Genomic DNA, 26,159 nt, shown 5'->3' on the forward strand with positions numbered 1-26,159 from the left:
CAAGTTTGGCCTCTTCCCAGGTTCATATAGGAGCCGAATGATGGCCCATAAAGGTCAAGTGATCGGTGGTTTGTTGCAACATCTCCATCTTTCCACAAACATCCATACATCTGCCTCATGGCACAGCTCCAGCAGAGGCTCGCGGGGTATGGATCAGCTCAAGAGGGAGAGGCATGCCATGAGGTGACGGGGTCACAGGGGGAAAAGTGTGTAGCTCCTCCTACACAGATGAAAGGTACGATGAGATAAACAGCCCGAGTGGAATGCGATACGGAAAAGCTGTTCTAAAATAGCGATTCTAAAATAAATAAAGCATGGGCATTTATGAGCCATGTCCGTTTCAGTAGAGTGAATACAGAAATGAATGGAGAGGGAGTAGAATGGTTGTAGACAGCCAGCTGGCAGAGGCCAAGGGTAAACACAAAGCAATTCCCTGCACATTTCACACACAGCACACCATATGATTGTGTATCGTTGTGGATTTCCTGGGACAACCAAATCTAAAAAAAGAAGAAAAAAAAATTGGGAAAGGGAATTGTTCACAAATGATTTCTCGAGGAAACGGTTCCCACAGAACCGGACACATGATAAATTGACCTGTGTAATTACAGTGAGATGAGCTCCAATCATCTCGGACCGTACTGGGATTATTTGTATAATATATGTGAACAGGAGGTCACTGCTGAAAGATGTGCCAGCATAACATCTACACTCTCTGCTTCCTGCTGCGCTCTCATGTAGAACATCTTGAGAAAATAAGAAAAAACAAACAAATAAAACCCTTTTGTTTAACCTGAAGAAATCAGGATAAATAACTTGGTTTGATTTTTAAAAAATTGTTTACTTTTTACCATGATCAAATCCAGAATTAGTCACGTTTGTCACATAGTCTGAGGCTAAGAGATGATTTGTAGGCCTTTGTTGGTTGATGTTGTCCATAATGTGAAACAATGCGACTGCCAGAGATTCTTGTATCCTCAATGATTTTCCCCCGGTAGAGTCAGTGCACTAAGGATATACATATATGGTGATAGAGACTAGTTATTCTTATTCTACATTTACTCCTGACCGCACAAGCCTGTTTTGCTTCATGCTAGTTATTGGCAGTTCCAGAAAGTGATGTTGCCACCTAATGATGAAAAGTAAAACAGCAGCATGTCAGCCAATGTTTAAAGACACTGATGGAGCGTGAAATTGTAAAACAAATGGAGGGATAAGTGAGCCATTTTTTTTTTTTTTTAGGAAAATAATCCTTATCCCAAGCTGGGGGCCAGAAAAAGGCTTTCATTTGAAGCCGAGACAAAAATTCAAGATGTTTTGAATCATCTCCTATTTCATAAAGATTGTAATGTTCAGTTTCAAAGTGATTCAACTTTGTGATCATTTTGGAAGATTGGTTGGAGCTGACAAAATAATAGGAGCACTTTAGCTTAATGTAGCATCATTTTCATGACGGTAATACTAATTGCAAATATGTTAAATAAAAAAAAAGAATAAAAAACAATACCAGCCAACTGAGAGTATTTATCAATATAATTAATTTAAGTGTTTGATCTTTTTTGTGAAAATCTCCAAACCCAACATAAATGTAAGATAGAATATTTATTTATTGATAATAATTGAATTACACCGTTTACACTGCCAACCTCCATACATGATAAATCCTTTCTTTACATATCAAGCTATAAGAGCTCTTCCCTGGTTAGCTTTGAAGACAGCAGGGAAATACAGTACACTGTGACATGATCCACATTTTGGTGAAAAGTTACGGCAACAACATGACTTAAGTCTGATGTTACGGTATAAAACTATAGATACATCACATTTACAGTAAATACGGCGTGATTATACAGGGCAGAACAGAATATAATACCCGATCTGACAAAATGACAAAAGAACACTGCACAATCAGGTTGACTTAGTCTTAATTTGCTAAATAAATAATGATCTATATTAAATAGCATTGCAAATATTACATAATGCATACTTACTATGCTCATCCTAATTATGGTAAGGATCCAATTATCATATTTAGTGACTTATACTGCAAAAGAAGGACCTTTGGTGTTTCATTATCAACGGACTGAATCTAATGAGCTCAGGAAATACATCTGTAACATAGGACGTATCATCAGGAGTAACAATGACATTTATTTCAAAAGTAAACCATTTTATAATCTGTACGGTGAAGGTCACAGCGATATGTGAAATCCACAGAAGGATAACATTGTTTCTACGATGAAGTGGTAAGTAAGTCCTATGAACATTGTGATGTCAGTGTTAAGACCTGACACTATGGAGATAGACATACTTTTCTCATAATGTCCACCTGTTCACATTCACACCTCTAATGAGCGCAAAGAGTACACAGTGTCCTCAGTGGTGGGTTACAGCTCGGATATGAGCTGCCCTTTACTCTGGATGACCCTCATGACAGACTGGACAACCTCTGAAGTAGTGCCCTGACCCCCGAGATCCGCTGTGTGCAACTGCAAACAAAGAAGAAGAAAAAAGGATGATCAGGATTGCTCAGAAACACAAGCACTGCGATTTAAAACCTAACACTTCAAATTAATGCTGTGGAATGAGTCCCCTAGCACATCTTTGTTTTTTTTTTACAGGGGCTAACCAAGAAATCCAAGACAGTTCTCTAGAACCTCTAGGGATCCCTATAGCCATGAGCGAGCATCCAGGACACCGCAGTATTTTACACATGGACAAGATGCACACTGACGAGGTAACTAAAGCAACACCCTAGTCTTTGCCTTTCTTGTTCATCATGACAGGCTGCTCTAGAGAAAACTCTCTCTTGCTTTTATGCTATTGTTTCTCTTGGAGTGTGTGATGAGCTGGGAGCCACTCGTTGCTTTATTAATGGTGGGCAGAAGTCAGTCTGTGATGTTGACCTGAGGCATACAGGAGCGTGCATAGCACCACATCTGTTAGATCTTGCAGAAAATCCAACCCAACTCCAATTTAGATAAATCGGTCGACAGGCCATATTAGGCAACTGAGGAGGTTGTGAAAGTCATTACATCACTTAAGTTAATTCATTGGCATTGTAAGTGCCTAAATAAGCTTAAATCTTGCCCCTTTAAGCATGTGTAAGCAGTCCTCTGATTCATGCTGGAGAAAATTCAATATACAACCCCTAAATTGCCTGCAACAACCAGACTGCTGCTGAAGATGATAAAACAGATCAGATTTTGAAATCAGGCTCAAAAGCTGAACTTAATATCAACACCACACAAGGCAACACAATGCTGCTTTGTGTAACGCTTTCTAGGAAACATGCCAGACCTGCCACCTGGACTTCAAAAGCATGTGTCACACAACAATGACCTGCCAAATGTATGGCAGTGAGACGACTAAAGGGAAGGACCTGTAAGTAATGAAAAACTTACTCGGGTTTCATTCATGGTGGTGAGGACAGCATTCCGGATCAAACTTGCATAGCCATTTAGTCTGGAGACATTTAATGCAAAATATTTACATTAGTGATATAGCGGAGTCAAAACATTCCATCTTATATGAAACCAGAGTTTGGTATGTATGTATTTATTATGTCTAGAAAAGCTTACTTAAGGTGGTCCAGCATCATACAGCTGGCTAGCAGCATGGCTGTGGGGTTAGCAATGTTCCGGTCAGCAATACTCTTTCCAGTATTCCTCGTGGCCTGAGAGATGCAGATGAAACTCAAGAGTTACACTTTATCAGAAACAGGATGTGAGTCATGGATCTTTCATCCGATAAGAAGAGACAGGACAGAAGCCTCCTAACCGCGAGTTGCCAAACACTCACCGTTTCAAAGACAGCATAGACCTGACCATAATTGGCTCCAGGCACAAGGCCAGGCCCTCCCACCAGGCCTGCACACACATTGCTCACAACGTTCCCGTACAGATTGGGCATCACCATCACGTCAAATTGCTGGGGTTTGGACACCAGCTGAAAACAAACACAATGGAAGGTAAATTATTTTCATTTACTAACACTGACAAACATTCCTTTAAAAGGTCCAGTGTGTGAATGAGTGGATGAGTGACCTTATACGAGACTGCAGAATGCAACAAATAGAGGACAACTCTGCCAGTTGAACTACGGTGGCATTTGCATGTCGGTCTATGCAGAGCAAGTATCCACTTTAAAGCACACAATACACACTCTGTGTTTGCCCTTTTGAACTCCTGTAGAAATATGGCGGCGCAAGATGATGGCAGCCCATAAGGCCAGGCTCTTGTCAAAAGTGCATATTGAAGGCTTATTCTAAAAGCCTTTGCACACCGGATGTGTTTTTTTTTCCCCGTGGGAATTATTTGCAAATTCGAAATATTTTTCAAACATGTGTCCTATCAATGCAGCATTCACATCAGGCATGTAATTTTGCTGTGCTTGCAGACAGACCGTGATGTGATTTCCCCCCCCTCTTCCTCATAATTGATTTGTTTCTTAGCATCTCTCTGGATGGGCATGGGAGGATGCGTTGTAATTCACATCCAAATTATCCGCACACTTGTCCGATATTTTCACAAACAAAGACCTTAAGGCTTCTAAAGCCAAAATAATTTTTATTGTAAAGTGATATAAAACTTTAATATAAAACACAATTATGGGAACTAGTATATTCAATTTCAGCACACACTGGATTAAACTGATGTTTAACAAAATGTTTGATTATCACCTGCATGGTGGTGTTGTCCACAATCATACTGTCAAATGTGATGTCTGGGTAACCTGAAGCCACCTCTCTGCAGCACTGCAGGAACAGGCCATCACCGAGCTTCCTGTTTGGAACAGAAAGGCCAAACTCAACATTTCCACCTCTGAGACTCTGAGAGACTCGGAATATGATGCAAGACTCAGGAGCCAAGACAACCCTGGTAGGATACAGAGTTACTCACATGATGTTTGCCTTATGCACAGCAGTGACCCTTTGACGGCCTTGCTCCCTGGCCAGTCGGAAGGCATAATCAGCGATCCTGAGGGAATTGTTCCTGGTGATGATCTTAAGACACTCAACTACCCCTGATACGCTCTAAAAAAAAAAAAAAAGACTATGAGGGGAATAATTAATAAAGAGCAGCTTAAGTCATAATAGTGAACACTAAAATCAATGAGGTCAGCGTGAATATAGCAATGACACTGATTCTTTAATCCCAAAAACCTAGAACCTTATTCCTAACATTTTTCATATCAAAAATCTCCTTGAATTGGATTTTTACTCAGTCTGACCTCATGCTCCAGGCTACTGTACTCTCCCTCTGTGTTCTCCCTGATGATCATGATGTCTATGTTCTTGTGGCGAGTCTGGACTCCAGGCAGGGACTGACAGTGCATCACATTAGCGAACAGGTCCAAACTTGTGCTATTGATACAGATGTGAAACAAGAAAGGTGAAAAGGGAGGGAAAACAATATGTTATAAATAAAAATAACTAATAATTATGGCAGCAACATGGACTAAAATGTAACTATATCTCTTACCGAAGGACATTATTCCTGGATTTGACAGATGGTGGCAAGGTGTGTTTGGTTTCAATGTTACCTATAGGGAGAGTCAAGCAGGTTATTAACAAGGTGCTGCTTACAGCTGTGCTCTGATTTTCATTTTGTCATGCTCCGCTTATCACACATGGAAAACAGGCTTTGCTTACCTTTGAGGGCAACTCCATTACGGCGGATGGCAGTAATGGCATTATTCATATCATCATCAGTCTCCAAAGCAGAGTTGACATGGACCACCTCAAAATCCACTGGGACGCAGCTGAACCTACAACGTGAATACAATTCACACGTTCAGGAAGCCATCTCCTGCTTTCACGCAACACTTTTGAACATGATTTTGTTTAAATCTAACCAACCTGAAGACCTCTCTGACATGATTCAGCAGCTCTGGACCAATGCCATCTCCAGGTATGAGGGTCACGGTGTGTCTGCCTCCATACTTTGCAGGAGGGGGCTGTAACATTGACATTTGATACATTATAAAGTGTACAGACTACAATGAACTTAAACAGATAATGGTTAAACAGAAATGACCCAAATACAGACATGCAATTTGAGATCCAACGCAATTAACATTTCTGACATGTGATTTTCTATGCCCTCACGTGTACCTTGATGTTAAGAAGTACTGTGCAAAAGTTTTACACATTTTCCATGTTTTGTACCCATAACTCCGTAGCTTTAACACCAAGTTGTCCTCAAACACACCATGACACACTGAATACACAGAACAACAACCAATCGGGAACTATTTTTGCACATGCAAAGCTGCTGCACAGATTTTAAGCAATTCCTCTAGTTAATGCAGTACTTCTCAAATACTGGTGTGTCGGGGGGGCGTGAGAGGCAGGGCAGGACAACTCATACAGTGGTTTATACAGATAAATAAATAAATAAACATTATCAGGTTCACAATAGTATTTCAATTCAGGGGGGATGTGAAAACATTTCTGTCCTCTGGGGGCATGACAGAAAATAATTGAGAACCACTAGGTTAATGTGACAATATTACAGAGCCATTGCAGGACATATGTATAATCAAGACAGTTTACTTAGATTATATTTACAGTGAAGTGATACGGTTCATTAGATTACAGTGTAATCGGTGTGAGCTACTTACAATGTTTTCTCTCTGTTGGTATAGATGGACAGCAAGGACAGCAAAAAGACAAGAGTCAGTTTGACAGCTGTGCAAAAGCAAAATGTTAAATCCAAATACAGTTATCGCAGCCAATGGACATACAGCACTGTTATAACTAATACCAAGAGCAACACACTCTGTAATCAAAGCTCCCAAAAAGGTGACTTAACCAGAGCAACCTTTTGAATTCAAAGATCTTCATCAGCCACTGAATTTGGCAATTGTTGATTAAGATCTGTGGGATTAAAACATTGATATGGTAATTGAATACAGTGTGTGGATCCCACATTTTCTTCCAGCAACTGTTAGAGTTTCTGATAAATACCCGACCACCATCCTGAAAGGAAAAGCCTTTATAAGCAATATTAACGTGAATAGCAGCACCCAATTTGTATTCATACAAACACAGCAGCAACCCTGCAACAGTCGATCCTCACTATACTCACTGTGAGCGTGACCTTAGTCCTGTGACTCGTCAGCGTTGTTCCAAACACCTGGTGAAGAGACGGATATGAAGAGGGTTTCTGTGAAATTATTTGTGTACAGTGATATTAAGTTTGGGTCAGGATAAAATAACGCAGCTCGACTGCGTGACCTTGTGTTCAGATACAGTGAACGAGATAAACCTGTGGCCACACAACAACGCTTGAAAACCGACATGACAACAGCAAGAAAATGCCTTCTCGTACTTTAACCGTATTTCCAAGGTGTCCGCCCCAGAAAGGAGACATAAACCTGGACACAGAGAGCACGGCACTGTGGGACGCCATCTTGATTATGAAGAGCTTAAGGAGGAGGAGGAGGGGGAGGGAGGAGGTACTGTGTTCCCGCGAGAGTTCGATTAGATTTATGCAGTATGCTTATTGTCAGATTTGTTCTGAACCAAAGTTATAATAGTTTTTAGGATTTCCATTAGTTTTTATATAAAACATGTATCGAAGGGAAAAACACAATTACTGGGGTTGTCTTTCAAAACAGTCACGTATGTAACATTGTAAACATCTTTATATTAATAGGACACTTTCATATTCACAAATCCAAATGTTAGATATTCTTGATTAGATATTCCCTAAGGTATATCCATAATTACATTTTCTTTAAAAATGCTCTTCGGTCATCAAATTCTACAAAGAACATTTTAATGAAATTGTCTGTCACATTCCTCTATTTGTTTTATTTTTATGTCATTATTCTTTCATATTTGTATTGCTGTATTGTATTATATTGATATTGCTTTTAAGTGGCTGTTTATACATTCTTATTATTTTGTATTCACTATTTGTTATTGAAGGGGGGAGGGGTGGCAGAGAGAAGGAAAGATTGGGCACGTGGACTTCCTGTACGCAAGTTCCGTTTTGCTTGGGCTGGTTTGCAGTTTATCCGGAAGTTAGATGTCGCAAGCCTGACAATTTACTCAGACTCTTGTGGACTAAAGTTATGCGGGCGATCTGACAACAGATTTATGTGTCAACATTATCAATGAGGAAACAGCGCAAGAAATAATCAAAGTCCCAAGTGGCACAAGTTGTTTTTTATCGTCCGTTTTATTCGCGCAAAGCCGATACGCTGTGGTTTCTGCTTTTTTTAAATACGGGTGAGTGATACTGATGCGGTTGTCGAGGGGGTTTGTCCTTGTTGTCTTCGTTTTTGATGAAAACATATTAAGATGAACCTTGTATGAAATGGAATGTTAAATTTTCTTGAGCTGTACAGCAATAATTCCCATCAAGACTTCCTTGATATTTTCAGCAACGTTACATACAATTGTGTATGTATATATATATATGTATATTTATACACATATGTACATATATGTGTATGTATGTGTGTATATATATATATATATATATACATATATACTTATACATCCACATAAACCAGTTAATTGCGTTTTTTAACATTTTAATATGCAGAAAATATCATTGTATCATTGCATAATTTTGCAAATCATAAATTGAAAGCTATGTCACATCTCAACATGTGTTTGCACAGTGATTGTGCAACATTGAACCTTAGTTATACTGATATTCAAGAACAATATTGTGCCCAGGCCTGTCTAAAACACATTTTCACTTTGAATGGTTTGAAAACTTACGACGTCTAACATGGCTGTTGTGTAAACCACCCTAATGTCTTATACGTGTCTGTCCAGGTCTACAAGGCAGTGACCCATGAGATTAACCGGTATGTTGACTTTTTTAAACATCAGATTCCAGTGGAATTTCTTTCTTGTGTGTTTGACTCCTATGTGTAATATTTCTAAACTGGTGTGACCTGTTTGCACTAACAGGCCCCCTCAGGGTTTTAGCTGTGCTGCTGTTGGTGGGGCTCACATGGCTGGTGGGAAGTGCATTGTTTGGAGGCGAGAGCAAGTCATCTGTTTTGCAATTCTTCCTTGGAAAAAGAGGTAGCTCTGATAACAATCAATTCATTAGTTATTTGAAAAAAACACACCTTTACTTTTAATTAATTGGAATTATTTTGGTCTGTCTATATTAGTAGTATTAGTTGCACCGAAACTGTGCAGTTTAAAGTAAATGGCAGACATTCCTTGTTCTTTATTGGCTGTATAGATTTTGTTCACTTCTGCCTATTTGATGACGACTGTAAAGTGACAATGTAATCTGGAAGTGTACTTATAATTGTTATGGCTGATGATGTCAAAGTCTCTTTCTGATGCAACATTACCAACTGAAGTCTTAAAATGTGTTTATCTGTTCAGATACGAGTGCAGAACCAACCACAGGTAAAGAGGGCACATAACATGAGAAGACTCAGTAGTCACAAATGATGTTGATCATTTCATGAATTTCCCTCCTATTTACTGCTGTCTCATATATTTAAGGTGAACCTCGCCCTCGAAGCTATAAATGTGGACTTTCAGCCCCCTGCCCTCCAAAACATTTGGCTTTCCGCCTGGTGTCTGGTGCTGCCAATGTCATCGGCCCCAAAATCTGCCTGGATGACAAGATGTATGACTCACTACTTATCACTTTCTCTTCATGTTTTTTTCTTCTCCCTGTTGTTTCCATATTTATTTGTATCCATTTATTTTTCCTTTTGTTTCAATTTCTGTTCCTTTTTTCCCTCTGTGCTGTCAAAATCAGACCTCTATGTCTGTCTGGGACCTGAATGCAAGTATTCTTTCAGTCTGTCTGTCTCTCTTCCTTCTGTTCGGCTTTGCCTGTAGTTTTTCTTGTGCCAGACAGTGTGTGTAGATTAATGTTTGTGGGCAACACAAACAAGTGTTCTTCTGACATACTTTAGTTGAAGTCTTTCTCTTTTTTTGTTTGGGTCAATCAGGTTATTGAGCAGTGTGAAGAACAATGTTGGCAGAGGCCTAAACATAGTTCTGGTAAATGGTAAGAGAGATCGGATGTTTCAAGCTCTTGTTAATTTTATAACTGTACCTTGTGACTAATGATTCTTTGCTTCAGGTGTAACAGGAGAGCTCATAGATATAAAGTCCTTCGATATGTGGGCTGGAGGTAATACATACTTGACACAAATGTGTAGTATATACAGTACAATGGCATCGATAGACTAATGTTCATAGCCACTCTGATGTTCATTCTCAGATGTGTCGGAACTGTTGAAGTTTCTTCGATTGCTCCACGAGGGAACGCTTGTGATGGTGGCTTCCTTTGATGATCCAGCCACAAAGTAAGAATATTTGATGTGCTCTCTTCTTCTTCTTCTTCTTCTTCTTCTTCTAAACAGTAGAAATGAAATTCAATATTATACTCTCTTCTGTTAAAAGACTATACATTAATTATATTAATTGAAATACAAATCTCATGCATAAAAAGAATGTGGCATTAAAACTAGGATGGGACGGTACTGCTTTTTTGTGTCCAATACTGAAACCAATATCACAAACTCGATTATCTACCAATACCGATATTAGACCGATACAGGTTCTTCCAAGAAGAAGAAATTACAGTACAAATATGACAATATAATATGGAATCAACAATATGACACTTGAACACTTGACTGATCTTTTATAGTTTAAAAGCAAAGCTCCAAATATCACTGAAGGAGATGGACCATTCTAAAATATCTTAAAGACAAATTGTCAGGAATCAAGGTTTTCTGTTTGAAATGGTATTTAAATGATATTTGGCAGCTGCCTCGTTTGTTATCGAATGGTTTTCAGTATAACAAAAGAGGCATGATCACACGCCTCCCTATTGACCGTAAGGCTTCAAAACACATCAGGGTTGTGACGTAGTTAAACTTCAGAGATAAAGAGTGAGAATGAAGGCGAACTTTGGATTGTGATAAAGACACTGAGGAGACGGGGAAAGCAGCTGCTTGGTTGGAGCACTTTGAGCTGTGTTTGAAGTGCAAAAAAACCCACCATGTTTAAGAGCTTTGAACTGTAATGAAAAAGGATGAGGATGAAATGGGCTGCCCCCGACTATGGATTTTCTTGGTGAACCATTGGTCGATATTTGAGGCCATTCGGTGACTAATCATCAGTACTTGGAGATTGGAGAAACAATCAGCAAAGAGGATCTGAACATTAAGATGCATTAGAACATAATACAAACCTTTAACCAGAACACAATTTATTATGAGCTGTTGAATTATTCATTTTACAAGTGAGCGCAGAAGTGACACACACCACAGCAAACGCAGATCAACCAACTAGTAGACTGGATATTTTGTTGAATTTCAACACAGTTGTTAATCAACCTGTAACACCTGTAAAATATTATTATTATTATTATTATTGTTAGTTAACGATGAATTCTCCAACGGTGCACTGACGAAACCATTGAAGAAGTAGCTTATTCTTATTCTGCAAGTGTCGTAGAAAGCTAGCAGGAGAGCATGGCAACATTTTATGAATTTATTCAACCATAACTGAATAATATTACCATCAGTCATCACAAATTAGGAGCTTGCACATCAACAGAAATTATATTAAAAAGTCTGTAAAAAGAATGAAATGCAAATGTCTGTTTGCAGAGTTTACACGTCACCTTCCTGGGATCATCCTCCACACTCTCAAAATGTTCCCAGGCGTTGGACTGGCAATATTTATTGAATAAATATTAACCTGGCTATTTTGTTTGACAGGCTGAATGAAGAGGCTCGACATCTGTTTGAGGAGCTTGGGAGCACTGCTGTGAAAGATCTGGCCTTTAGAGACAGCTGGGTGTTTGTCGGAGCCAAGGGCATCGAGAATAAGAGTCCCTTTGAACAGGTATCAGTACAATGTTCAATACAATGTTCTAATATTCCAGATATGTAGCTGCTTTGATGTGATGGTGATCAGCTTACAGTTACTTTGCTCCCCGACGTAGTGAGAACATAAGCCTTAGGTGTCTCTCATCCAACACTGTTACTGCGATGTGCTGCTGATACAGTCACAATAGCTTTTTGATTTACTATTTAATGACGTACAGTGGAGATAAGAGTCAATATAACATGGTAGTTTTGTGTCCTGTGGCCAATAAATCATTATAGACTGAATTCAGCCTTTTTGCCATCATAAATATTTGCTGAGAAAATGTCTCAGTAGCAATGTCCATCAGCCTGCACATTGTTGGCATAGGCTAAGGCTGCACAATTAACAATTTCTCTGAAAGAACCTTAATTTCTGTAACAGATATTTTCACCACGTTCAGGGCGACAGTGTTCTTGCTCATTTTTAACTGTAGTAATATGTACTTTTTGCAGTTTTGAAAACTTCAGTCCATTTCAGCACTCGTGCAACAGAATAGAACAGAAAGAAAGTGTTGCTTGACACACTTTATGTTGTGCAATTCATATTTCGTCGTGTCGTGTGATCGTTGGTCGCCTCCATGTAGACGTTTCGTCTTAAACCATCAGACCAACATATTTTCTTCCTATTGCTCTCACATTGGTTCAGCTGACACTCTGACCACCTCCCTTTCTTGTACATTTAAAATCTCTTCCTCGTTCATCAAATCTATCCATCTTTAAAAGCAAGACAAGATGAGGTAGTGATACAACTGAACAAGCAAACAGTTGGATGTACAGATCAGGATGATACAAGTTAAACTGCTAACTCAAAGAGTCACCTGAGCCATGTGTTCTATTATTTTCGTTTTTGTCTGTTAGCAAAAAATCAGGCTTTATGCTTCAATAGGCAGGAAAATAATATGACAATAAAAAAAATAATTTTAAATGTGGGATGAAATGAACAAACTGAGTAATGTTTTTGGGATTGCAGCTCTTTGTCCTCTCAAATAAGCTTGGAATGGCCCAGTTTCACCGTTTCATATGGGAGAGATGGCCTGAAACTGGTCTCTATATCCCTGGAACTCACTGCTGGTATTGACAATTTTAGTTTTCTTTTTTTCAAGTTTCTTTGCAGCATAGGTAGTTATCAATGGGACGATACCACTCTTTTGTGTCCAATACCAATATCACAAACTCGAATATCTACCGATACCGATATTCATCCAACACAGTTATTTTAGACCGACTACAACATAATTATCCAACTGTGTAACAAATTTAGTTATCCCTCCGATATCCGTTCCTTCAGATTCTTCACCAAAACCGTTAAAAGGAACACTGCTGTTGAACTAAACTGCCATGTCTCTGAATTGTTTGTCAAACATCGCAAGACAGATTTTCCCATGGCAGTAAACTGAGCCTAGAGGAGCTGCACAAGTGCCCTCTCTCAGATTGCTTATTTTACATGACACTAGAAGCTTTTCAGTGTGTGAGTGAGATCGACGAGATCACAGATACCAGCGGTCAAAATGTAGCATGTCTGGGCTCTCCCTTAGAGATAGGGTGAGAAGCTTTGTCATCCAGGAGGGGCTCAGTGTAGAGTCGCTACTCCTCATCGAGAGGAGCCAGATGAGGTTGCTCGGGCACCTGGTTAGAATGCCTCCTGGACTCCTCCCTGGTGAGGTGTTCCGGGCACGCCCCACTGTTAGGACGCCCCGGGGAAGACCCATGGCTTGCTGTAGAGACTGTCTCTTGGGTGGACTGGGAATGCCTTGAGATTCCCCCGGAAGAGCTGGACGAAGTGACCGGAGAGAGGGAAAATATATAACATATCTTACCCATACTTGTCCACGATGAATATAGTAGAAAGGCATCTGAGGATTATTCAGTCTGTGAGCAGCTACTATCCCATTCATACCTGATCCTGGTCCGTTTTGTTGAAATATGTACCATTTGTTTCCTTCAGCGTATGAAGAACAATAAGCTCAGCAACAAGTATGAAGGTTGGCCTGAGTCTTTGGAGATGGACGGCTGCATTCCCCTCCGACCCCCTGGAGTATCACCAGGGGAACAAGATGACTGTTAAGAAGCAAAGGACCGACCAAACGACTGAAAACATCCAAGGTTTTAAGCCATGTAACTTTTATTTTCTCTCTCATGGCACACAGACATTTGCTGACTTCAGAGATTGCCTTGGGACTTCACATATTTAAAACATGGAACCAGTAATGGAAGATGTGCCCATTAATCTCTGTATAACACTTTTGAATTGTAAAATAAGCAAAGGGTGGTGTAAAGTGAAACTCAACAGGCCAAATATTTCATGACCAAAGTGTAACAGCGACTAGTGAGTGCAGACACCCTGAAGTAGGTCTTCCAGTTGTTCCCCTCAAGCCTTCCTGTAGCGGTCAGGCACTGTGCACTAACAGTAACAAGAATATGAAGTTGAAAATGTTCAGCTGATGAAAGACAAAACCATTTTCACTTGAAGGCACAGTACAAGGCATACATGAGAGTCACTGTGACAGTTTAAGAAGCTTTACTGAGGTGTCGGTCAGATTTTATATTTAAATGCGGTAATATATGGTAATATATTTTTCTTCCTGTATTCTATAAAAGTGTGTGACATTGTCCTGCTATGTCCATGTTAATGGACACTGTTTCCTTAGAACTTGGTGCACAGCGCTTACTGCTTGTCACATGTTTACAGTATCATTAGACAATATTAACCTTGGTTGAATACCTTTAGTAAACCTATTTGTTTTTATACTGTTATGGAAATCCCCTCACACACTCACACACGCACTGGCCATGATTTTAATGTTGTCTCAGGTCTGCAAGCGTTTTTCACTGAGGGCTTTGTTTAAAATATTCAAACTAAATGCGGCTGTGTTTGTCTTTTTAAAAAAAGTACAAGTAAATAAAAAATTTTGATTGTATCTACCTGGCATCTTGAAAGCCAAATGAGTAGTAATTATTTGACACATAATTTATGCATTGTTAGATGTCCATTTTAGCTGCTTTGTTTGGGATTGTGTTAATGTTGCCTCTAATCCTCTAAGTTTTTCTACTAAGTATCAAGGTTTGTGATTATATTGTAACACTGATGATGAATAAAAACCAGGACGCTGAGTGGGCTTGAGTAAACTGTCGTACTTCATAAAATTCACCAGAGGGCGACAAAGACGAAGTCTCTCTGGGGTTAGTGGGTTCATTCTGCTCACAAGGCGTTTTCTTCACTAATCATGTCGCATAAGGAACAAACGCGTGGGACTGGATGTAGGATATGAAGCAGGTGAATTTAGTCACAGTTCACACTTGTTTGCCACGTGAATCCGGTGCTCCTAAACGTGATGATGGAGAAACGAGAACAATGGTGTTCATCTGTAATGAGGCCTTCAAGGGATGTTGGAAAAGTGCGTAATTTCCAGCTGACTAGTATATTTTCAACTGGGATTTGTGACTTTTAAGGAAATCTAGACTCTAGATGCGATTATCACATGTAATCTTGGCTTTTATTTATGTACAATAATGCTTGGAAAAATGTTACAGTAGCTCAAATCTCGCAAATGAATAACATAGACTCTTGTAAATGTTTAATAGGCCTACACACTGTGTAAAAACAGTGATATTGTGCAGTGCTTGAACTAAATGAAACTTTTGGATATTATAAGATCAATAGAAACCTCTAATGTAGACAAAATCAATGACATGAGATAATAAAATCGTGGCAATTACCCATGGAGTACACTTATTAGACACATTACTACTGACTTAACACTACAATTACTGACATAAAACAATCACAACAAAGAGAAAAATATTAAGCTACACTGACCAGATACTGTGATAAGTTAAGATGAGAAATGAGCATTGAGGTACATGAAGTCTATTTTTAAAAAGTACAACATCTCCTTCCTTTTTTTCTGCAGATGACTTACAGATGTATCTTCCCTTACTTTGGAACAGCTCGGCTCCATTCAGTCTCTGGCGGACTGTCTCATAAATGTTTAGACCAGAATGGAGTTAAACTTAACTCCTAAAAGGAAAACCTTTTAGAGGGTTATCGCAGTGCCATCAGCCCGTTAAGTTTATTCTGTCACGCGTCTGCATGGAGTCTTGGTGTGATTATGGACTGCACCTTTAAACTTGAGAAACAGATAAGATCAGTAGTGAAAACAAGCTTCTTCCAATTAAGGCTCGCCAAAGTGAAAGCCTACCTTCCTTTGAAAGTCTTTGAGGGCAATTCATGCATCTCGACTGGACTACTGGAATTCCCTCTATGTTGGTCCGGATCAGTCGTCTCTCTGACTCATACAGGTCATCTAAAATGCTGCTGCCCTCCTTTTGACCAGGACAAAACACAGAGGGGATATCACTCCTGTTCTGGCCTCTTTTTTAGGATTCATTTCAAGATCATATGACTTAATGGTCTGGCACCTGTGTACTTGACAGAGTGTTCTTGACGCAACACACTCCAGGCAGAACTCTGAGGTCAGCCGAGCAGCTGATCTTGCACATGTCAAGGTCACTTCCAAAAAAAACAGTGGGAGATGGAGTCTTTTCTATGGCAGCTCATCACTTCTCGCTGGCTTTTAACACTAGTTATATTAGACAACTTGGCCTCACTGTACATTCATGGAGACTCTCTCTTATACACTCCTGCTCCTCATACATCTCTCTCCTCCTCTCTTGTTCCCAACCTCTTATTTGTCCCCCATTTTTTCTTGTGCCACTTTTACCTTTGTGGTTTTTGTAGGGGCTTAGTCCGTTCTAGGTTGGCCATTTTAGAGCCGCTTGTGGTACTAGTTGTTCTTTCTTTTGTTTGTTTGTTGATATTTTTGTATCATCTACCTCATAACCCCGTACTACGATTTTGCACATTGAGTTCTTTTTTCTCTCTCTCCTTTCTGTTCCCTACCTTTCCTCCATCCGCTATTTTTCTCTCACCCCAACCGGCCAAGGCAGATGCTGAATGTCTTTGAGTCTGGTTTTATCAGAGATTTCTTCCTGTTAAAAGTGAGTTTTTTTCTCTCCACTGTTGCCTAGCCAGTATTTGCTCATTGTATGTGAACTATTGGCCTTTTTCTTTTTTCCTTGCCTTATCAGGCATTACTGAGCAAGTGTTATTATTGGGATTAACAATGTTTTCAAGTCCGAGACAAGACCTTCAACATGTTTTGAATACTACAACACCTCTAGTTATTGTGAGTTGTAGGGAAACTGTTAAAAATCTGACTCTTAAGTGGGGACCGTGAACGCAACATTGCCTCAACCCTTTGCTGTACAGTCTTTGACATAATGCTTTCCGGGCATAAACACGAAGTGCCACTGCCCTCTTGTGGTGGTGGCAGTGAAGTGCTGGCTTTATTCAGGAGGAGGATGGTGATGGTGGTGGTGGTGATGAGCCCTGTGGCAAGTGAGAGCAGGCAGGCACGCACACGGAGCTGCTCACTTTACACGAGAACCTGCTGAAGGCCACCGCAGCCCTGCGCTGTAGATGATGAACAGAAGTTACTGACATATTGTTCGGGTTCACCTGAACAGCAGCACAGCGAGCAGCGAGCGAGGAAACCGGCGAACCCGCGGTGAGAAACTGGAACACGTTCGTTAGCAGCTCAGCGGCTTCTGTGTCCGTCTCTCTGTGACACACAGACCCGCGGAACGACGGCTCTGCCGGGGATTTTTTTTCAAGCCTACAGCGCCAGCACCGCGGCATTATTTATACATGTAAAGACGTTATAATTTTTCGCTTTAAAGCTTTTTTCTTTTTGTAAACGTGTGCGTGTAAAATAATTCGGTAGACGTTGCAAATCTCGTTCATGAATAACGTTTGTAAATAACAGTGGGACGGGAGGAAAAATCAGCTCAACGCTTAGTGTCTCTTTATTCTGGACCTGACGAACTACCTGAATACACTGAGGTGAGTGATATTTGTTGTTCTTTTTATAGTATAAATACACACATGTCCCCTGTTGTTATTAACATTATTCTTATTGTTGTGTTGCCCAGTCTTGTTTTAATGTTAGCTTATTATGTATTGATTGTCTCACAGGACAGCTCATTAGTGTGATGTCATGAATATAAAGAGTTTGACTGGAGTCTCATCATCATTTGAATGATGTGTTTGCTTGTGCTCAGGACTCTGTAAAGACCTGCAGGGCTTGTCAGACACTCACCATGTTCTCTCCCTGTACATGGAGTAATACAGTTAGTACAGTAACTGTGTGTGTTTGTGGCTCCACACCAACAACCAGAAGAAAGGCTTAAGGTGTCAGACATTGTGAAATGATACGTCCATATCAGGGACCATATGCTGACATTTATAATTACACAAATTACATTATTACACAGAAAACATAAAAAAAAACCCCATCAAACTATACAGTTCATTCACATGTGTAAGTCACAGTTCACCTTCAGCATTGTTGTTTTCATGTCTGTTTGCTATGACACGACTGAAACTTCATATCGTATATCAGCATCATTCAATGAGTTTAAACCTGGAAAAGTTGTTATTTTAGAACTGCATACATGTTTCCTGTATTTTCTGGATGTTTTTCCACTAAGCTGATGGAGAAATAACTATTCTGTATGCTCATTATAGCATTGGTATAACAATAAATCCAAGACTTTTGCAAGGTACTTTGATCTTCTTAAGGTTCAGAGTCCATTGCCTCCGTAATTACAGTTGAAAAGCATGCAATTATATTTCATACAAAGAATGCCAAGCTTTTGGTCATGAGCTTTGTCATACAATCAGTATAATCAGCAGGACAAGTGACACCTGTGTTACTACTGCTCGGCTGGGAGTTGTAGTTTAAAAGATATTTTTGTTGTGTTTTGTTGTTGATATACACTGGATGAACATCTGACCATTACATCAACAGGGCCTGTAATGACGTATTCAAAAACATCTACAGTAGTTAAAATGGAGCTGGTCGCCCTTTTATAGCTATAACAGCTTCAGATGTTCTTGTAAGACCTTCCTCAAGATTTTGAAGTGTTTTTATGCGATTTTGTGCTCATTCATTCTGTAGAGCACTGGTCAGTTCTTCCACACCAAACTCAAAGTCAAACTGTATCTTTATAGTCCATGCTTTGTGAACTGGGGAACTGACATGATGGAAGAGGAAAAGAGTCTTCCTCAAACTGTTGGAAGCGTAGCGCTGTCCAAAATGTCCTGGTACGCTGAAGCGTTAAGTTTGCCCTTCACTGGAGATAAAGGGGCCAAGCCCAAAGCCTGACTGAAACACCTGAACTCAATACTTAACAGGTGTGGCCAAATACCTTTGTCCATATTGTGTATCTATGCTGACCTACAATAACAGATGGGCCATAAAGTAACACTATGTTATATTACAGTACATAACCACACCTATATAACAGGTAAAGGGAGAGAAGAGACCCGCACAAACACCAGCTGTTTCTAAGTTATATAACATTACAGTAAATACCACTATAACATGACACTCGTATCAAAATCAACGTTTAAACCCTGAGGACATAATCAACCTATTGTGTGTGTTTGTGTATCCAGTGCAGTCTCGTCTGACACAGTCTCTTCTTTAGCTGAACTTTACCATGAAAATAAAAAAGGGAAATGCCCTCACGCAGGTTGAGATCCTTCTATTAAGTGACTTTTAAAGTCAGACAGCTGCACTATGGCTCCTGCACGTCCTACACGCATAAATGACATGCATTCATTGTATTTTAGCTTCAGAGCCACTGAGCCTGTATCATGACCATGTCACATCATAGCCTGTGTATGTGTGTGTTAGCAAAATTAAATTTAAAGGTCCACTCTGCAAGCATTAGTGACATCTAATAGTGAGACTGTAACTTCATATACCAGAAAGGATGTTGTTTTTCTTCGTTTGTGTCGTAAGCTTCCGCGCCAAAAAGCGAAATGCATGCTCTGACTTGTTACATGGTGGCACAAGATGGTGGCCTTCATTCTACAGTTGCAGCACGACTCGTCTCAGCTCGGCTTGACTCGTTTATTTTTTTCCTCTTCCATTGGTGATGGCACCTGGTGCTTGATACTATTTAGTACCTGCTCTGGCAAGGTTCCAAGCGAGCTGAGTCGATACTAAAATGTGACGTGGACCGACTGCCGGCCAGAGAGTGTCGTCACTGGATGAGTGCGACGTCCGACACATGAATCGAAACAGCACAATGCCGAACCGTAGATCAGTTAAAAAGACTTAAATATCTCCTACATTTAGCAAGTCAATTTCTAAAATGTCAATATTTAACAGGAGTCTGGTGTACTTAGCGACAGCACTGCTGAAAGCCTTCGATCATGAGCCGAATAACAACCCCTTTGGACAGTCTGTGCTCCGGTCATGCAGGAAGCACTGAACTTCCTGAACTAGTACACCGAAGGCAACTGCTTTGCTCATCACTTCTTGTGTGTTTGTATCACAGATACCAAAAGCGTGTAGAGTCAAGACGAGTCTTGCTCGACTTCATGATCATGTTTGATGATGAAATGCATTTTTCTCATCAACAAACAGCCTAATCTGATGGGCAGAGAGGATTGCCTCTTTGTAGACGTCTGGCTCCTGATTGGATAAAGTGTTGTGCGATACTCAAAATGAAAGTGTGTCTTTGATATGAATATCAAAACAGTGCATCTGATAGTCCCACTGAGAGCAACAGTGAGGGACTTATAAACAGGGAGGATGCTCCTTCTTCTTCAAAAAAAAAAACCCTGATAGTTGCTTCACTAGTAAAATCAGCACTCTGATCTGAGGCTCTCCATCATCCGTAAAAAAGTTCAGACATCATTTGCAGGACTAAAAGGGGATCAGTTGTGATATGAGCTGCAGAAGCGCTAAGCCACTTTTGTATCACATAATCCCGAATCATCATTGGTTCATTACAGAGAGTCTCCCTCACCTGGATTAGATAAATCCTTTGGTATGGGATAGCTCTGCTCACTGAGGAGAATAAAAGAACAAAATAAGCAGGGTTAGATAACACATAGTCTCTCTCTCTCTCTCTCTCTCTCTCTCTCTCAGCAAACAGTACTTTGTGTGTGTGTGCTACCTACAGTTCACTCTCCCATGCTTGACCTGGATTGGACAAAAGTCCTTGTTCTGTTTTGAGCCTTGAATTTCTCCAAAGGAAAGAGAACAATCATATGTGTGTTTAATTCCTTTGGTCACCAGTTGATACTTTTTTTTTATCAGATTGAAATAGAAAAGCTGCTGAACCTGAAGACACACGGGGAAGCAGCATGTGTTGAATCAGATCATGTCTTGGGTTTGTGGTTGAGTTGAAGCCACAGTCTGAATTTAACTGCTTTCAACTACACACACACACACCCACACACACACATACATACAGCTCTTAATTGCCTTTGCTGGACTTTGGTAACGGATGCTTTTCAAGTTAATTTGGAGTTCAATTTGTTCTCTCCCACAGCTGCGCTTGTCCTGAACATCTTTAATTAATGGCGCCACATCATCATAGTCTGAGTGTGATTACATCCTGTTTTTCAATGCTGCAGCAGCACGGACAGCAATAGTTGCACCTGCCTGCGCAGAAGACGTGTCTGTAAGAAAACATGTCACAAATATGTTTTTCACTCTTTTCTTTGTTATAACCTTTCAGCCGAGGTGGGGGACTCGAGTCAAGCCATGTGACTCAAGTGTATCGTTAAAATAGCAACCAATTGACTTCCTGTCTTACCTTCGATTGTGCGATTTGAAGTGTCAAATGAAATTTGACATAAGTGGTGTTGGTGTCGCTCATTTGCCAGGTTTGTACACGAGCAGACACGCAATGTTTTCCGTATTTCAAAAACAAATTGTTGCGTTAACCCCTCAATATTTGAGAAAATGTAAGTATTCCACAACTCAAGTCATCTAAGTCGAGTATGAAGTCATGAGTGTCAAGTGTTTGCTCAACTAATGTTGGTATGAGACTCGACTTGACTTGAGTTGACTTAGGGTTACAATTTGTTTTTGAAACACGGAAAACTGGGTGTCTGCTTTTGCGGCCTTGCGTACAAACCTGGCAACCGAGCAACACCAACGGCACGACATGAAATTTCATTCAACACTTCAAACGTAGGAAGGTAAGACAAGAATTCAGTCTTGGTGTGGCAAAAGCTGGTTATGATTGGTGTGTGTGTGTGTGTGTGTGAGTGTGTGTGTGTGTGTGTGTGTGTGTGTGTGTGTGTGTGTGTGTGTGTTAGGTGTGGATTTTTCAACTTAATATTTGAAATGCATTTCCTTGTTTTAAAGTTGACCTAATGTACCTTTTCCCTTCCCTCTCCTCTTTTAATCTCCGGGGGACTAAACTGGTGAAAGACCGGATAGATTTAAATGTTGCGCTGATCACTTGGAGGGAGGTTCTTGTTACAGGCAAGCACAGGTTTGGACTTGACCTATACAACAGTGGTCAGTCCGCTAACTTCCACCAGACTCTTCATACATATCTCTGTATCCAGTCTCCAGTTAAGTGTCCGTTGAACCTTTGTACTCCAGAGTCCTTTGTAACCAAGCTCAGTCGTCAGTTAATAAAGTACGTAGTATGTAAAAATTGAACATAGTCTTCCGGTTTGCTGGTTGAGGGCCGATCAGGAAGTAAGAATATATTGAATAGCCACCAGGGGGCAAAAAGAAGTTTGAAAGGAACGTGATTTACAGTGTCTGTAAACTGACGACAATAAAGTGTGACTGATAGCTGGTATGGTCCAGTAGGTGTCTGGTTGCGGATGATGTTTGTAAATTTCTAGTTGCAAAATTGATTAATATGGCTCTGGTCAAATTTCAGGGGTATTCATATTCTTACCAATTACAGACTATAGCTTGAATCTGCTCAACGTTTTTGATTAAACAAACCCACATGAACGCTCACATTAACTTGATGCATGACATCAAAAACAAATCTTTCTATGTGTCCCGTATCTGTCACAGTGGACATAGCAATGGAAACTATTCCTATGTTAATGTAATCACCTCGTGTTTTCAGCCCTGTCCAACCACTAAAAGCTCTCCTCTCCTCTCCTCTCCTCTCCTCTCCGCACAACTGTAGCTGCTTTTGTTCGGCCAGAAATTTAGCTATAGTCACTGCTTTCATTCACACAAACACTGGCACATATTTTATCAGGCCCAATCCCACCCAGCCCCCTTTTTGACTGTCCCCCTCTCTTTATCTCCCTCTTGTTCTCTTTCACACACGCACAATTTTCCCACCCCTTGTTCTCACCCCCTCACACCATCTCTCCTTGCCTCTCTGTCTGTTTGAAAGTCTGATGTCCCACTGACTACAATCCCTTCCTGTCCCCCTCGCCAGATTTTATTCACTCTTTTCATCTACAATTCTAGAGGCTCGTCCTTTGTCTGTCAGCCTAATTTTCCAGCAGGTGTTAGGTTCCAGTGGATCAATGTATGTATTCTTATGAAAGAAAGGACAAAGAAGTACACTTATTTTTGTGTTACTTGTGCTGTTTTCCAGAAGACGTTTTCCTTGTCTTTAACTTTTTAAGCACAGATTTAAGGATAACTAAAAGTTTAGCATATAAAAAGGTAATAAAAAGTGTATTTTCAGAATAGAATAGGAATCACATCCCTGGCAGTCATGAAGCAAAGGTGTCACACTGATTTTCGCTGCACATTTCAGAATTGATTTGGTGGCTGCAGGTGTTTTCCCAGTGTAGGAGTGGAGCGCAGGCAGGGTGCTACAGTTCTTATTAGGGCTGAATTCTTTTTTTAATAAATATCTAATTGTGATTAATTTGACTGAAATTGCAAATGCAATATGAGAGGGAATGGTACTTTTAACATAATTATTCTCATTTTCATTTGAATAACATACTTAAAATGATTACTGTGAGATATTTAGATATAGATATAGGCCAGGACAATATTTAATCTAAAATGCTCATTTTCCACACATTTTGGTTTTAATTTTGGCAAAAACACTTAGTTACAGGACATTTTCTGGCACTTTTATGGTTAAAATAAACCAAAAAGTCCAGACTGACATTTTGAGGCTTAGGTGTGAAAGGGTTAAGAAATATTGCACCTCCTGTGATTTAAAAATAGCAGCAATCTCGATAACATTTCTATTCATTGTGTAGCCCTAGTTTTCATGTACTGAAAAAAAAATTTCACAGTATGATTCTGTCGTGAACTTGACACAAGAGTCACTTGGCTGCCATAGTGAGATGTCACTATTTCAGCTTTGGCGCAGGTTCCGTTATCTTCAACTTTGATTCTGCCCACATGGGCAGTTGCATGATCATTTGGCTGGTGTCAGGAAATTCCTCTTGGCATTCAGTCATTGAATGGGAACATGCTGTTTGGGTTTGCTTTTGATGTATGAGTATGTTTTGTTTGTGTGTTTTTTGTCCGTGTATCAAAGTGTGACATGTGCATGGAGAGAAAGAGTTTGTTTGCTGGTGTGTGTCTGATATCACACCATATGCGCGTTTGTGTTTCTGTGTGTGTGTGTGTGTGTGTGTGTGTGTGTTTGGAAGAGAGACTGGGCGGGTGTGGGAGACACTGATGGGGTTGAATGTGTTTGATGTACTGTGATAACTCTGTCCGGTATGTGGCATTCATGGGAACTCCTTGCCCTGGGGACATTGGCCAATAAGCTCCCGTTTAAAGGGCAACTTCCCTCTCTTTATCGCCTGTTGTTTCTCCCTTTTGATACTCACCACATCCGGTTAGCCTTTACCTTTTTATTCTCACTGTACACTACAGTATATCTCCTCTTCTAATTTCCTTTAGCTGTAGATACAGTATATTATCTAAGTCCATCGCATTGCTGAAATGAGAAGTTGGGGTGCAACCTGTACAGCGTGCCCCCCGCCTTTCGCCCTGTGTCATCTGAGCTTGGCTGCGGTGACCCTCATGTGGAGGATGAAGCGTTGGACTATGGATGGATTTAGCTGAAACACGTCCTCCAGATTTTTTTTTATTCTGTTAATAAATTATTTTAGAAAATATCTATGTTACAGTATAAATAATCTATACATTATATATCACACACACTATTAATTCTTGAAAACAACCTATATGTCAATGATTATCATAATCAGTTTTATTACATTGTGTGTGTGTGGGAGTACAGCGGGTCATGGGAGGTTACTGCCTTAAGTACAGGTTGTCTCTCAGAGCATAATGTCTGTGTCTTGGGAATGTTGTTGGACTAGAAATCCTTCCCCAGAAGTGATCTGTATCAGTGGTTGTTTGTTTTAATTATGATTTGATTGACACTTACAGGCATTGCACATCAGACTCCTTTGCTTTAAACCTGGAGAGACAAGAGGCTTCATGTATGTTAATGACTGTGGAGTTCCCAAGGAGATAGTAGCTGCTGAGGGAGACTAGTCCAGCCCCTAGTGGTCAGTCATTCACGGTGGGCTTTGCTAACGCTGTCTCGCTACGAGGTGCACATGGGCATGAGTTAAGACTGACTGTACTTGTGAATACCTTCATAGCAAAGAGTGCTGTAACCCTAGACTGAGGCGCCTGATGGCTGTGGCCCAGGACAGTCCCACGTGGTCAAAAGTAAAGTCACATGTGTTGGGTTGTAAGCTAATATGCAAATGAGTGCCAAGTGATTGTTTGTGAGTTGACTGAAGTGCTTCAAAGAGTTGAAGACACAGCAACAAGGTATACAACATAAAACAATACAAATAATTAATTAAAAAAATTAATAATAAATAATTAATAATGATAATAATAATAGTAATAATAATAAAATGGTAAGAAGGTAGAAGTGTCCCAGTTGATTCTTATCCTGAACTGAAGGCCAAGGAGAAGAGGCTGCGTTAAAAAGCAGCTGTCTAATCCTTAACGGATGGAGCCTTTGTACTCAAGTGCATCTGCTATGGTTGTCTCAGCCCCATTCTTGTAGATACTGGCTCCAGAATAAGTATAAGTCAGAAAGCGGAGGAGATAGATGGGAGAGAATTCCTTGGGAAACAGATGGAGAGCAAAGATGAAGATGTCACAAAGACTGTATGAGTTATGGTTCAGAGGAAAGTCAGAAGAAACCTGCTGTGTTGAGGATCTTATCACCCTGCTGGATCGGTTAACTGGGCAACTACACCTCATCATTTAAACACAGTGACACTGTTGGTTGATGCCTGTGCTGATAATAATCATAATCACAGTGTGTGCATTTATGAGGCTGTTGGTGCAGATGCGTGTCAGTCACTCCAGCACAGTTTGACTCAGTCCCTCCACGCATGAATTATTTACACTCAACTGGCCCATAGTTGGTCATCCATATTTAATGTTTGGGATCGCACACTAACTGCAGCTTTC

General features: G+C 40.2%; 3 protein-coding genes across 3 annotated transcripts in view; 2 read left to right on the plus strand and 1 right to left on the minus strand.

Annotated features, from left to right (window-relative positions):
• Window positions 1-1,589: 1,589 nt before the first annotated feature.
• Window positions 1,590-7,447, minus strand: idh3g (isocitrate dehydrogenase (NAD(+)) 3 non-catalytic subunit gamma). Its single transcript, XM_044037866.1, has 13 exons — window positions 7,335-7,447; window positions 7,092-7,139; window positions 6,625-6,636; window positions 5,861-5,958; window positions 5,654-5,769; window positions 5,484-5,544; window positions 5,233-5,365; window positions 4,902-5,035; window positions 4,682-4,784; window positions 3,802-3,948; window positions 3,582-3,676; window positions 3,405-3,465; window positions 1,590-2,489 (listed from the first exon to the last, which is right to left on the minus strand). The coding sequence occupies exons 1-13, from the start codon at window positions 7,413-7,415 to the stop codon at window positions 2,388-2,390; spliced, it is 1,191 nt and encodes a 396-aa protein (XP_043893801.1). The 5' UTR covers window positions 7,416-7,447; the 3' UTR covers window positions 1,590-2,387.
• Window positions 7,448-7,996: 549 nt separating this feature from the next.
• Window positions 7,997-14,994, plus strand: fam3a (FAM3 metabolism regulating signaling molecule A). Its single transcript, XM_044037868.1, has 10 exons — window positions 7,997-8,239; window positions 8,798-8,829; window positions 8,936-9,052; window positions 9,368-9,391; window positions 9,491-9,617; window positions 9,949-10,007; window positions 10,083-10,133; window positions 10,224-10,308; window positions 11,734-11,860; window positions 13,829-14,994. Exons 2-10 carry the CDS (start codon window positions 8,817-8,819, stop codon window positions 13,946-13,948), a joined length of 723 nt encoding a protein of 240 aa, XP_043893803.1. The 5' UTR covers window positions 7,997-8,239; window positions 8,798-8,816; the 3' UTR covers window positions 13,949-14,994.
• Window positions 14,995-17,255: 2,261 nt separating this feature from the next.
• si:dkey-151g10.3 (serine/threonine-protein kinase WNK3) overlaps window positions 17,256-26,159 on the plus strand; it is a 34,498-nt gene continuing 25,594 nt past the window's right edge. Inside the window, exon 1 of the mRNA XM_044037570.1 lies at window positions 17,256-17,785. The gene's annotated coding sequence lies outside the window, so the exon portion shown is untranslated. The remainder of the gene's footprint in view (window positions 17,786-26,159) is intronic.

This window comes from Solea senegalensis, linkage group LG11 (assembly GCF_019176455.1).
Source record: "Solea senegalensis isolate Sse05_10M linkage group LG11, IFAPA_SoseM_1, whole genome shotgun sequence".
Classification (NCBI taxonomy): domain Eukaryota; kingdom Metazoa; phylum Chordata; class Actinopteri; order Pleuronectiformes; family Soleidae; genus Solea; species Solea senegalensis.